Source organism: Oncorhynchus keta, chromosome 21 (genome assembly GCF_023373465.1).
Source record: "Oncorhynchus keta strain PuntledgeMale-10-30-2019 chromosome 21, Oket_V2, whole genome shotgun sequence".
Classification (NCBI taxonomy): Eukaryota; Metazoa; Chordata; class Actinopteri; order Salmoniformes; family Salmonidae; genus Oncorhynchus; species Oncorhynchus keta.
Window position 1 is genome coordinate 43,564,250 of NC_068441.1, and position 14,895 is coordinate 43,579,144.

Here is a 14,895-nt window from a genome sequence, read left to right on the forward strand (position 1 = left end):
CCGTTCCAGACATTATTATGAGCCGTCCTCCCCTCAGCAGTCTGAGTTAAAGTACTGTAGGTTGCTGATGGATAAAAGTTGTTAGAGGGGTGCTAGCCATAGGTACTGTTGGGAAGGATTTGATGAAGCACCACCAACTACAGCCAGCAGCCACATCGATAATACATGGTGGCCATTTTGTGCCTAGACAATCACTACAAATCTGTTTGTAGGGGAAGGGGAAGGAAGAAGTATGGGTATATTTGGCCTAAATTGAGCAGAAGATAAAACAGTCCATGGAACGAATGACCAAATGCAGGCCACTTAGGTGACTGCTGCCAGACAGTTTTATCTCACTGATGACAGAGACCAGGCACACAGTGACACAGAAAAGACCACAGGGGCAGTTGCGGTCGAACTCACCGATCACGCAGAAGGGTTTGCGGGCGAATTTCAGACGGCCCCTCCATCCTCTGTATCTGCAGCAGCATCCGGCAGCCCATATCCTCACTATGTACTCCACGCCGAACACCACGATGGTGACTATTTCCTGTTAAGGGAGAAAGGCTTCCTGTTACATTAATAACGCACATAATTCTGATATTATCATAATAGTTTTGCAAAGATAATATGGTTACCCCAAAACTAAGGAAATTAGAAGAAAATGATTCATATAGTATGTGTATATAGTCAGAACTGAGAGAGACATTTGGCAACTACTTTCTTACAGTATGAATTGGTTATATTATGAACAGCCAGCACATGCCATGTTTCTCCAGACTTAAAGTGTTATTCCACCACTTTTCAACCTCATATTCATTATCTCCAGCACAAAACCATTATCTACATATGTGCAAATGGCATGCTACTGATACGCGTCATGTAAGTGTGAACCAAAGTGCCTACCAGTATATACAAGGCATCTTCAGAACTCTTCTCATACTCCTTAATGGTGGAAAACACAGAGAGGACCAGACAGGAGAAGACCAGCACAAAACTGTGGATAACAAGATAAGAGATAACATGTTCAATTACAAACAGTTTCCTTCTCCACCGATAATCACAATAAGTACCCCCATACACAGCAGGCAAGACAATCGATCTGTAAGTAATTCCAATTTCACACACAGAGGTCTGCTGAGGTCTCAGTGCCTCCTTCACAAATTCAATTGATTAATCTGGAATTGCTGAGGTCCACTGACAGTATCCCTCCCAAGCCATAAAAAGACATATGAGATTTTGCAGGCCATGCAGGAAATTAGTATGACTGTAGCTGCTTAGGAACCCAAGAGGGTTTCAGTCCAATATACTGTATCAGAGCTGGGTAGAAGGGGAAAAATAAACTTATTAACAGATCTGTCTGATTTTTCACTCTTTGGTCAAATCAAATTTTATTGGTCACATACTGTACACATGGTTAGCAGATGTTAATGCGAGTGTAGCGAAATGCTTGGTTACACAGGTTGAAATGGTGCGTATTAGGCTTGACGTTGATGTTACAGTAAACAGAGATATTATAGCAGACAGAGATGTTACAGTAGGCAGATATGTTACAGTAGACATATATGTTATAGTAGACAGAGATGTTACAGTAGACAGATATGTTACAGTAGACTGATGTTATAGTAGACAGATGTTATAGTAGACAGAGATGTTATAGTAGACAGATGTTATAGTAGACAGAGATGTTACAGTAGACAGATGTTATAGTAGACAGAGATGCTACAGTAGACAGATGTTATAGTAGACAGAGATGTTATAGTAGACAGATGTTATAGTAGACAGAGATGTTATAGTAGACAGATGTTATAGTAGACAGAGATGTTACAGTAGACATATGTTATAGTAGACAGAGATGTTACAGTAGACAGATGTTATAGTAGACAGAGATGCTACAGTAGACAGATGTTATAGTAGACAGAGATGTTATAGTAGACAGATGTTATAGTAGACAGATGTTATAGTAGACAGAGATGTTATAGTAGACAGATGTTATAGTAGACAGAGATGTTACAGTAGACAGATGTTATAGTAGACAGAGATGCTACAGTAGACAGATGTTATAGTAGACAGAGATGTTATAGTAGACAGATGTTATAGTAGACAGAGATGTTATAGTAGACAGATGTTATAGTAGACAGAGATGTTACAGTAGACAGATGTTATAGTAGACAGAGATGTTACAGTAGACAGATGTTATAGTAGACAGAGATGCTACGGTAGACAGATGTTATAGTAGACAGATGTTATAGTAGACAGAGATGTTACAGTAGACATATGTTATAGTAGACAGAGATGCTACAGTAGACAGATGTTATAGTAGACAGAGATGTTACAGTAGACAGATGTTATAGTAGACAGCGATGTTATAGTAGACAGAGATGTTACAGTAGACAGATGTTATAGTAGACAGATGTTATAGTAGACAGAGATGTTATAGTAGACAGATGTTATAGTAGACAGAGATGTTACAGTAGACAGATATGTTACAGTAGACTGATGTTATAGTAGACAGATGTTATAGTAGACAGAGATGTTATAGTAGACAGATGTTATAGTAGACAGAGATGTTACAGTAGACAGATGTTATAGTAGACAGAGATGTTACAGTAGACATATGTTATAGTAGACAGAGATGTTACAGTAGACATATGTTATAGTAGACAGAGATGCTACAGTAGACATATGTTATAGTAGACAGAGATGTTACAGTAGACAGATGTTATAGTAGACAGCGATGTTATAGTAGGCAGATATGTTATAGTAGACAGAGATGTTACAGTAGACAAAGATGTTACAGTAGACAGAGATGTTAAAGTAGACAGAGATGTTATAGTAGACAGAGACATGTCTCCCTAAGGAAAGAGGTATAGTGACTTCAAATCAAATCACATTTTATTGGTCACATACACATGTTTAGCAGATGTTATTGAGAGTGTAGCAAAATGCTTGCGTTTCTAGCTCCAACAGTGCAGTAATATCTAACAATTTCACAACAATACACACAATACACACAAATTAAAAGAATGGAATTAAGAATATATAAATATTTGATGTCAGAGCGGCATAGACTAAAATACAGTAGAATAGAATAGAATACGGTATATACTGTACATTGAGATGAGTAATGAGATGATGAGTAATGCAAAATATGTAAACATTATTAAAGTGGCCAGTGATTTCAAGTATAGGTATATCGAGCAGCAGTCTCTAAGGTGCTAGTGATGGCTATTTAACAGTCTGATGGCCTTGAGACTGAAAAACAGCTTCTCTCGGTCCCAGCTTTGATGCCCCTTTACTGACCTCGCCTTCTGGATGATAGTGGAGTGAACAGGCAGTGGATCGGGTGGTTGTTATCCTTCAGGATCTTTTTGGCCTTCCTGTGACATCTGGTGCTGTAGGTGTCCTGTAAGGCAGGCAGTTTTCCCCAAGTGATGTGTTGGGCAGACCGCACCACCCTCTGGAGAACCCTGCGGTTGCGGGCGGTACAGTTGTCATACTAGGCAGTGATACAGCCCGACAGGATGCTCTCAATTGTGCATCTGGAAAAGTTTGTGAGTGTTTTAGGTGTCAAGCCACATTTATTCAACCTCCTGAGGTTGTTGTGCTGTTGCGCCTTCTTCACCACACTGTCGGTGTGGGTGGACCATTGCAGTTTGTCAGTGATGTGTACGCTGAGGAAGTCCACTGTTGTCCCGTGGATGTGGATAGGGGGGTGCTTCCTCTGCGGTTTTCTGAACTCAATGAGACTTTGTGGTTAAACAAAGGTTCAGTAAAATAAAAAATTATACTTAAAGTGATACTTCACAAAATCAAAGTTTGTCAGATGTTTTCAAACCCACAAAATTTGAAAAATGTCAAGACGCCTCCGTGCTCAGACCATCTGTTGTGTAGATCCAAGTAAATCCCAAATTAATGGCAAAGATATGCAGCAACTAATTTAAGCATTTTAAATTGACTATCCAATTAATGGCGTGAAACTGTGAACAGATGGTGTGGGATGTGGACTCATCTCAATATTAAACAGCACTTTGCTGTTTCTCTTCTAACAATGTCTCACGACTTGATTTTGACTGACAGTCTAGAGACTTATTTAAAGTGATAGTCTAAACATAAATGTTTCTCACTTTGAATATACCACATGCTTATTAAACCAAAATGGATCCAAAACCGAGGCCACCAACACATTTTCCTTGACTGCATTCGCACTGCAGTCGGAATGATAGTGATATGCGGTTGTTATATCCTCTTACCAGTTTCGGTCAATGAACTGATTGTAAGTGGCCATGGAAGAGAGCATCCGCAAAATGACTCCATTACCGGTCAAAAGTTTTAGAACACCTACTCATTCAAGTTTTTTAAAACTATTTTCTACATTGTAGAACAATAGTAAAGACATAACAACTATGAAATAACACATGTGGAACCATGTAGTAACCAAAAAGTGTTAAACAAATCAAAATACATTTAATATTTGAGATTCTTCAAATAGCCACCCTTTGCCTTGATGACAGCTTTGCACACTCTTGGCATTCTCTCAACCAGCTTCACCTGGAATGCTTTTCCAACCGTCTTGAAGGAGTTCACACATATGCTGAGCACTTGTTGCCAGCTTTTCCTTCACTCTGCAGTAAAACTCATCCCAAACCATCTCAATTGGGTTGATGTCAGGGATTGCGGAAGCCAGGTCATCTGATGCAGCACTCCATCACTCTCCTTCTTGGTAAAATAGCCCTTACACAGCCTGGAGGTGTGTTGGGTCATTGTCCTGTTGAAAAACAAATGATAGTCCCACTAAGCCCAAACCAGAAGGGATGGGGTATCACTGTGGAATGCTGTGGTAGCCATGCTGGTTAAGTGTACCTTGAATTCTAAATAAATCACAGACAGTGTCACCAGCAAAGCACCCCAATACGATCACTCCTCCTCCATGCTTCACGGTGGGAACCACACATGCAGAGATCTGTTCACCCACACCGCATCTCACAAAGACACCTCGGTTAGAATCAAAAATCTCCAATTTGGACTCCAGACCAAAGGACACATTTCCATCGGTCGAATGTCTATTGCTTGTGTTTCTTGGCCCAAGCAAGTCTCTTCTTATTGTTGGTGTTCTTTAGTAGTGGTTTCTTTGCAGCAATTCGACCATGAAGACCTGATTCACACAGTCACCTCTGAACAGTTGATGTTGAGATTTGTCTGTTACTTGAACTCTTTTTTGACCTGCAATTTCTGAGGCTGGTAACTTGAATGAACTTATCCTCTGCAGCAGAGGTAACTCTGCTGCCCCCAGGTGGTGAGGGTAGGCAACAACATCTCCTCCCCGCTGATCCTCAACACGGGGGGGCCCCACAAGGGTGCGTTCTGAGCCCTCTCCTGTACTCCCTGTTCACCCACGACTGCGTGGCCACGCACGCCTCCAACTCAATCATCAAGTTTGCGGACGACACGACAGTGGTAGGCTTGATTACCAACAACAACGAGACGGCCTACAGGGAGGAGGTGAGGGCCCTCGGAGTGTGGTGTCAGGAAAATAACCTCACACTCAACGTCAACAAAACTAAGGAGATGATTGTGGACTTCAGGAAACAGCAGAGGGAACACCCCCCTATCCACATCGATGGAACAGTAGTGGAGAGGGTAGCAAGTTTTAAGTTCCTCGGCATACACATCACAGACAAACTGAATTGGTCCACTCACACTGACAACGTCGTGAAGAAGGCGCAGCAGCGCCTCTTCAACCTCAGGAGGCTGAAGAAATTTGGCTTGTCACCAAAAGCACTCACAAACTTCTACAGATGCACAATCGAGAGCATCCTGGCGGGCTGTATCACCGCCTGGTATGGCAACTGCTCCGCCCTCAACCGTAAGGCTCTCCAGAGGGTAGTGAGGTCTGCACAACGCATCACCGGGGGCAAACTACCTGCCCTCCAGGACACCTACACCACCCGATGTTACAGGAAGGCCATAAAGATCATCAAGGACATCAACCACCCGAGCCACTGCCTGTTCACCCCGCTATCATCCAGAAGGCGAGGTCAGTACAGGTGCATCAAAGCTGGGACCGAGAGACTGAAAAACAGCTTCTATCTCAAGGCCATCAGACTGTTAAACAGCCACCACTAACATTGAGCTGGCTGCTGCCAACACACTGACACTGACTCAACTCCAGCCACTTTAATAATGGGAATTGATGGGAAATGATGTAAATATATCACTAAACAATGCTTTAAACCACATATGTCAGAGTCAAGGCCCGCGGGCCACATCCGGCCCGCGAGAAGGTTTTTTACGGCCCCTGGGATGATCTTGATTTATTATTAGAACCGGCCCGCAGACCGCAGCAAGCCGGCAGCCCGCAGATCTTTTACACGCACCAATACTACATTTCCCACAATGCAACGGTGACGCACCGAGCAGTAGGCTGCTTCATTTCAATATTTATTGGCACAGCAGTTGTCAGCATCACAGTAAAATTAACTTTCAGATACCCATCAAAAATGGCAAAACGGAAGGTGGACACTGAGAACCGGGGTTTCAAACAAGGTGGGAGTCGGAGTATTTGTTCACGGAGGTAGCTGGAAAACCTGTGTGTCTTCTGTGTGGAGAAAGTGTGGCGGTACTGAAAGAGTATAATCTGAGACGACATTATGAAACGAAACACGCGGACAAAAACAAGAATATGGACATGGAACAAAGGCTACAAAGGCAGAGGAATTAAAACGAGGCCTCAAATCTCGACAGGCTCTGTTCAAAAAGCCAAATCACAAGGCCAGGCTGCTGTCAAGGCCAGTTTTATTTTGGCAGAAGAGATCGCTAAATCAGCCCGGCCATTTACGGAGGGGATTTCATCAAAAACTGCATGATTAAAGTTTGTGACGAAGTTTGCCCAGAAAAAAGGCAACTCTTTTTAAATGTGAGTCTGAGCAGAAACACCATTGCCGAGAGAGTAGACCAGTTGTCCATCAATCTAAAAGAGCAGCTTGTGAAAAAGGGAAAAGATTTCATTGCATATTCCTTGGCTGTGGATGAGAGCACCGACATTTCTGACATTGCCCAGTTGTCAATTTTCATCCGCGGAGTGGACTCCAGCCTAAGCGTGACAGAGGAGTTTTTGGCTTTACGTCCTATGCATGGCACAACTACGGGGCATGATTTGTATGAAGAGGTGTCAAGATGTGTAAATGAGATGGAGCTGCCTTGGGAAAAACTCGTGGGTTTGACAACCGACGGAGCACCTGCGATGTGTGGACACAGGAGCGGACTGGTGGCGAAGATACGGGAAAAGATGCAAGAGGAAAACGCGACAGGTGAGCTGACAGCTTATCATTGTATCATACACCAGGAAGCGTTGTGCGGTAAAGCCTTGAAAATGGAGCATGTAATGAGCATCATCACGCGCACAGTTAACTTTATCAGAGCCAAAGGTTTGAATCACCGCCAGTTCAAGGCATTTCTGACGGAGTTAGAAACGGAGCATGGTGATTTGCCTTATCACACAGAGGTGCGATGGCTAAGCCAGGGAAAGGTGCTTCAAAGATGTTTCGAGCTTCGTGAGGAGATTTGTCTGTTCTTGGACAGCAAAGGGAAAGACACAACACAACTCCGAGACGAAATGTTTCTGTGTGAAATGGCTTTTCTGTGTGACATTACGAGTCATCTGAATGCAATGAACTTGCAGCTGCAGGGTCGGGATCGTGTCATCTCTGATATGTACAGTACAGTGAAGGCATTTAAAACCAAACTGACTCTGTGGGAGACGCAGATGCGGAAAGAAAATTTGAGCCACTTTCCCAGCTGCCAGACCATGAAAGAGAAGCTCTCTACCAGTGCGTTCCCGAGCGCACAGTTGGCTGATAAAATAGGTATGCTTGCCGCTGACTTTCGACGCCGATTTGCTGACTTTGAAGCACAAAAAAGCAGGTTGGAACTGCTCGGTAACCCATTTGCTGTTGACGTGGAAAGCTCACCACCAAACCTCCAAATGGAGTTGATTGACCTCCAATGCAATGATGCACTGAGGGCAAAATATGCGGCAGTGGGTGCTGCGGAGTTCGCCCGTTTCCTCCCGACACAATGCCCCAGCTGCGCATCCAGGCTGCTCAAACGTTGTCTATGTTTGGCAGCACATACCTGTGTGAACAACTGTTTTCTTTGATGAACTTGAACAAAACATCACACAGAAGTCGACTTACTGCTGAACACCTCCACTCAATTCTGAGGATTTCCTCAGCTCAGAGCCTTACCCCGAACATTGATGAACTTGTGGAAAAGATGGGACACCACCAAGTATCACCCTCAACCTCAAACAAGTGAACATTACTGTGCAATCACATATTTAGAGTTTTTACTCAGTTCAAGTTTAAAAGTTAAAGTTTAATATTTGTTTTCACTGCATGTTACTTCTCCTTAAACAAAGTGTTGTTTTTGATTAATAGATTTTGCACTTTATTTTATTGTATTTCAATCCAATTATATTTTAAAAATATTTCAGTTGAGTGGATGATAGAAAATTGCTATTATTGTTTTTTTCTTTGAAGTAAATTTAGCCCACTTTTGCTAAAATAGAAAATATAGGCTACTGATGGTGCCTTGAATACCGGTTTCTTTCATTTAATGTTCATGTTATGGGGATTTTTATATAAAGGAAATTTGTCTTTTGTGTCTGTTGAAAATTAAAGATTACTGACAGAGCCATAAGAAAATATTGCTTTATTTATCTGATCATATTGGAATATATTTGTTAGGTTTTCAGTAGGTTCAATTAGGTTCACTAGACTATATGCGTCATTTAAAAATTGTTCAATGAACATTCGAACAGTCCGGCCCTCGGCTTGTAGCTAAATTTTTTATTTGGCCCTCCGTCCATTTGACTTTGACACCCCTGCTTTAAACAATGCTACCTTATATAATGTTACTTACCCTACATTATTCATCTCATATGCATACGTATATACTGTACTCTACATCATCGACTGCATCCTTATGTAATACATGTATCACTAGCCACTTTAACTATGCCACTTTGTTTACTTTGTCTACATACTCATCTCATATGTATATACTGTACTCGATACCATCTACTGTATGCTGCTCTGTACCATCACTCATTCATATATCCTTATGTACATATTCTTTATCCCCTTACACTGTGTATAAGACAGTAGTTTTGGAATTGTTAGTTAGATTACTTGTTGGTTATCACTGCATTGTCGGAACTAGAAGCACAAGCATTTCGCTACACTCGCATTAACATCTGCTAACCATGTGTATGTGACAAATACAATTTGATTTGATTTGATTTGGGTATTCCATTCCTGTGGCAGTCCTTATGAGAGCCTATTTTATCATAGCACTTGATGGTTTTTGCGACTGCACTTAAAAAAACATTCAAAGTCCTTGAAATGTTCCATATTGACTGACCTTCATGTCTTAAAGCAATGATGGACTGTTGTTTCTCTTTGCTTATTTGAGATGTTCTTTCCATAATATGGACTTGGTCTTTTACCAAATAGGGCTATCTTCTGTATACCACCCATACCTTGTCACAACACAACTGATTGGCTCAAAGAATTAAAGAAATTCCACAAATTAACTTTTAAGAAGGCACACCAGTTAATTGAAATGCATTCCAGGTGACTACCTCATGAAGCTGGTTGAGAGAATGCCAAGAGTGTACAAAGTTGTTATCAAGGCAGAGGGTGGCTTTTGGCTTTGGCTATGCCAACTTTTTGGGTTATCACATGATTCCAAAAGTGTTGTTTCATAGTTTTGATGTCTTCACTGTTATTCTACAGTGTAGAAAATAGTCAAAATAATGAAAAACCCTTGGATGAGTAGGTGCTCTAAAACTTTTGACCGGTAGTGTACACGTAAAATGTTGTATCGTTTCAAGGACAACTGAGGGAGACATCTGCTGTCTATTATGGCTGACAATGCTTCCCCTGGCACATCAATGTGTGATGCATAAAATTTCCAACAAGGGAAATGGGTAGCACCTCGTCACCAGGACAGCGGCTGAGTCACAAATGGCACGCTATTTCCCTTTAAAGTACATTGTTCACACTGTGGGCCTCGGTCAAACGTAGTGAACTATGTAGGGAATAGGGTGCCATTTGTGGATGTAGACAGATAGCACAACCAATGCTCTAGCACAGAGTCGCTGCAGACTCATTAGACCCCTTCGTCTATGTGGAAACAGTTGTCTAGTACGTAGATGAAACATCCCACGTCACTGCGCTTACAGCCATTTGAAGATATAAACTGATGAATCATTGGATGAACAGTGCTGTATCAGGGATGAGAAAAGAGAGAGAGAAAAAAGTTTGTCCTACTACTTAAAACCTAGACTATAATCCTTTTAACCTTTTATAAGCCTGTATGAATTTGTACAATGTATTGTAATATGTATTATTATGTGGTATTATATTTCTGGATACCAACATTTAAACTTACTCAAAATTGATGTTTTTTAGTCATGACACTGCGTTTGGCTAATAAACTTGGGTCAATAGAACCTGCCTAATTATAAACAGATCATGTTCTAATAACAGATAATGCAAGCATGGCTGCAGGGAGTTTCAACCATATTCCTCACACCAGTCCAATATTTAGTAAATCTATGAGGGAGAGTGTATGAGTGCACACTTCAGGACAGGGTACAGAACAGGAATATAGTCTAAAGCTCCATAGGCTGAGCTGGAGACATACAGGATGTAAACCAAACCATGCTCCGTTTCATGTCTGGGCCTACTCCTCTGTCTGGGCCTACTCCTCTGTCTGGGCCTGCTCCTCTGTCTGGGCCTACTCCTCAGTCTGGGCCTACTCCTCTGTCTGGGCCTGCTCCTCTGTCTGGGCCTGCTCCTCTGTCTGGGCCTACTCCTCTGTCTGGGCCTGCTCCTCTGTCTGGGCCTACTCCTCTGTCTGGGCCTGCTCCTCTGTCTGGGCCTGCTCCTCTGTCTGGGCCTGCTCCTCTGTCTGGGCCTGCTCCTCTGTCTGGGCCTACTCCTCTGTCTGGGCCTGCTCCTCTGTCTGGGCCTGCTCCTCTGTCTGGGCCTACTCCTCTGTCTGGGCCTACTCCTCTGTCTGGGCCTGCTCCTCTGTCTGGGCCTGCTCCTCTGTCTGGGCCTGCTCCTCTGTCTGGGCCTGCTCCTCTGTCTGGGCCTACTCCTCTGTCTGGGCCTGCTCCTCTGTCTGGGCCTACTCCTCTGTCTGGGCCTGCTCCTCTGTCTGGGCCTGCTCCTCTGTCTGGGCCTACTCCTCTGTCTGGGCCTGCTCCTCTGTCTGGGCCTGCTCCTCTGTCTGGGCCTGCTCCTCTGTCTGGGCCTACTCCTCTGTCTGGGCCTGCTCCTCTGTCTGGGCCTGCTCCTCTGTCTGGGCCTGCTCCTCTGTCTGGGCCTGCTTCCCTGTCTGGGCCTGCTCCTCTGTCTGGGCCTACTCCTCTGTCTGGGCCTGCTCCTCTGTCTGGGCCTACTCCTCTGTCTGGGCCTGCTCCTCTGTCTGGGCCTGCTTCCCTGTCTGGGCCTGCTCCTCTGTCTGGGCCTGCTCCTCTGTCTGGGCCTGCTCCTCTGTCTGGGCCTGCTCCTCTGTAGAGGATGAGCAGCAGGGTTGAAGGATTCCTTTTCCTTTTGTATCGCTTATCTCCCTCTTAAGGTATTAGTCTGGGTCCTAGAGAATGGTCGCTCTCCTCTCTCCATCGTGCTCTCTCTCAGATATCACCAGGCTCTGGTCATTGATAAACCCATTCCTGGGGTCATTTTTGCAATAGAAGGCTGCTCTTCTTCCCTCACAGTGTCAGTGGGGTGGGCTACAGTAAGCCGTCACACCATCTTGCCTAGGGCTCAGACAGATGCTGCCAGACAGGCTGGAAGAAATACAGTCCACTCAGCAGCAGCAACAGCAGCACAGGTAGTACAGAGAGCCAGAGGACAAGTCTAGCCTGTCTCAGACCTGCAGCACAGCCTCTCTACCAGCGCCGTGGAGGATAAGAGGGGGAGAGGCAAGAGAGGGAGAGAGAGAAAAAGGAGACGTAGAAAGACAGAGAAGGTGAAAATTCAAGAGATAAAGAGAGGGAATAAGAAGAGAAAACGACTGCACTCCACACAAGCCCCCACAGTGCTCCAGCAAGCAGCACGGGGGCAGTGGATCAAAAAAACTCAAAGCACAAATAAAATAACAGATAGCCCTGCAGTCATTTCTCACTTGGGTGTGTATGTGTTTGTCTGTCTGTGTATAGGAATGTTTGTTTTTAATTTCTCCCAGTGACACTGTCTAGAGATAAGCAGCAATCAGCTAATGCAGCTACTATGTACTTTTATTTTGATTCATAACAACAAAAAATGTACCCCATTTTCTCCCCAACTTCGAGGTATCCAATTGGTAGTTACAGTCTCGTCTCATCACTGCAACTCCCGTACGGATTCAGGAGAGGCGAAGGTCGAGAGCAGTGTGTCCTCCGAAACTCAACACAGCTGAGCTGCACTGCTTCTTGACACAATGCCCACTTAACCCGGAAGCCAGCCGCACCAATGTGTCGGAGGAAACACCGTACAACTGGCGACTGTGTCAGTGTGCACTACGTCCGGCCCGCCGCAGGAGTCGCTAGTGCGCGATGGGACAAGACATCCCTGCCGGCCAAACCCTCCCCTAAACCGCACGACGCTGGGCCAATTGTACGCTGTCCCATGGGTATCCCGGTCACGGCCGGCTGCAACAGAGCCTGGACTCGAATCCAGAATCTCTAGTGGCACAGCCTTGGACCACCACGCCACTTGGGAGGCAGCTACTATGTACTTTTAATGTAATCTCAACTGCAGTCCAGGTCTTTTGGTTCTGCTGAAACACAGTGATAACATTAAGCTACATTCCCCTCAGCATACCCTGTACATCTCCGCCATGCAAATGAGTTCACGGAAAAGCGCTCTCCAGCAGGGAATACGAGGCTGAAGGTCAGCGCTCTCATCTGGGCCCAGTGACTTCACTGAAACGTCCGATTGGATTTGAGGAGACCGAGCTAATTGGTGCCACCACCAACTTTTCTGTCCGAAGTGTTTTTGTACATGTCGAACACAGCCCAGTTAAAAATGGAGGCCCGCTTTGAACTCAGAGAGAGTTGCTCGCTGGAACGATCGATCGGTCAGTTTTCGGCATGCAAGGTTGGAGTAGCATAAGCCTGAAGGAGCAAATTGAGAATATGATTGTGAACCATGCATTCTGATGGTCAATGACGAACATGGGAAGGATTCATGAGGAATGACAGTTAAAAACCACTCTACTTAGAATCGAAAGCTACTTGTACGATAGGATTGTTTTAGAAAGTGAAGTAGTATCAAGATGGGTTTGGCACGGGAGGCACGGGCGGCTGGTGAGGGGAGGACAGGTCATAATGGCTGGAATGGTGTGAATGGAAAGATATCAAACACATGGAAACCATGTGTTTGATACCAATCCATTCACTCTGTTCCAACCATTACTGTGAGCCAGCTCGTCCTTCCCAATTAAGGTGCCACCAGCCACCTGTGCTATACAGGTATGTAAGTTGTAACATGGGTTGATGCTGTCTGGCAGTCCCTAAGCTATGACCTTGATGAGGTGCTGCATATTTCAGGTGTGTGTGTGTGTGTGTGTGTGTGTGTGTGTGTGTGTGTGTGTGTGTGTGTGTGTGTGTGTGTGTGTGTGTGTGTGTGTGTGTGTGTGTGTGTGTGTGTGTGTGTGTGTGTGTGTGTGTACAGTATATGTGTTTGCTCTCTCCTTGACACAACCACCTCTGAGGACAGAGGCATCGATTACAGCTCATAAGGCTGTGGTCAATATACTGTACAGGGCTTCAACAGATGACTTGACCCCTCAGACCATATTATGTTCAAATCAACGACAAATATAGATTTCCAGGCACCTGACTGTAAAGGGAAAACAGTATGGCCAAGGTTCCAAATGGCACCCTACTCAACTATCTAGTGCACTATTCACCATATTCCCTATGTAGTGCACTACTCACCATATTCCATTTGTAGTACACTACTCACCATATTCCCTATGTAGTAAACTACTCACCCTATTCCCTATGTAGTGCACTACTCTCCCTATTCCCTATGTAGTAAACTACTCACCCTATTCCTTATGCAGATCACTACTCACCCTATTCCTTATGCAGATCACTACTCACCCTATTCCCTATGTAGTACACTACTCACATTATTCCCTATGTAGTGCCCTACTCAACATATTCCTTATATAGTGCACTACTCACCCTATTCCCTATATAGTGCACTACTCACCCTATTCCCTATATAGTGCACTACTCACCCTATTCCCTATATAGTGCACTACTCACCCTATTCCCTATATAGTGCACTATTCACCCTACTCCCTATATAGTGCACTACTCACCCTACTACCTATATAGTGCACTACTCACCCTATTCCCTATATAGTGCACTACTCACCCTATTCCCTATATAGTGCACTACTCACCCTGTATAGTGCACCACTTTTGACCAGGGCCTTTACGCGCATATGACTAAGACAATGGCAAATAAACAAATGCTAATTATTCAACAGTCCCTGAGCTTTCACACCTCCCTTCAGCTGGAAACGGTGGAGTGGGGATTTGAAAGATGGCTTAAAGATGTGGCTCATTCTGAAGGTAAGAGAAGCCGGCTGTTTGGATATTCCGAGCATGCGGCAGTATCTCTTGGGCACGTATCCACAAACACCTCAGATGTGCTTGGCCATGGAGTGTGACAGGTGTTGGGTGGACTCTGAGGTGTGTGTGTGTGCCGTGCAGGGTGACATTTCTGGAGGTTTTCTGGTTTTGACAGAGGCGTCTCTAACCTTTGAACTAACCTTTGATGTAATGTACAGGAGGCAGGCTGACACCTATCAGCTGCTGCAGCAAGTTGCAACATTGGGTGTGTT

The 14,895-nt window shown here is 44.3% G+C and overlaps 1 protein-coding gene across 1 annotated transcript in view; it reads right to left on the bottom strand.

Moving 5' to 3' along the window:
- The window catches only part of LOC118399715 (potassium voltage-gated channel subfamily KQT member 2-like), an 82,658-nt gene that overhangs the window by 50,954 nt on the left and 16,809 nt on the right, over positions 1–14,895 (bottom strand). Inside the window, exons 2-3 of the mRNA XM_052473974.1 lie at positions 886–976; positions 403–529 (exon numbers count right to left, since the gene is read on the bottom strand). Of these exons, the coding sequence (XP_052329934.1) occupies positions 403–529; positions 886–976 (218 nt within the window). The remainder of the gene's footprint in view (positions 1–402; positions 530–885; positions 977–14,895) is intronic.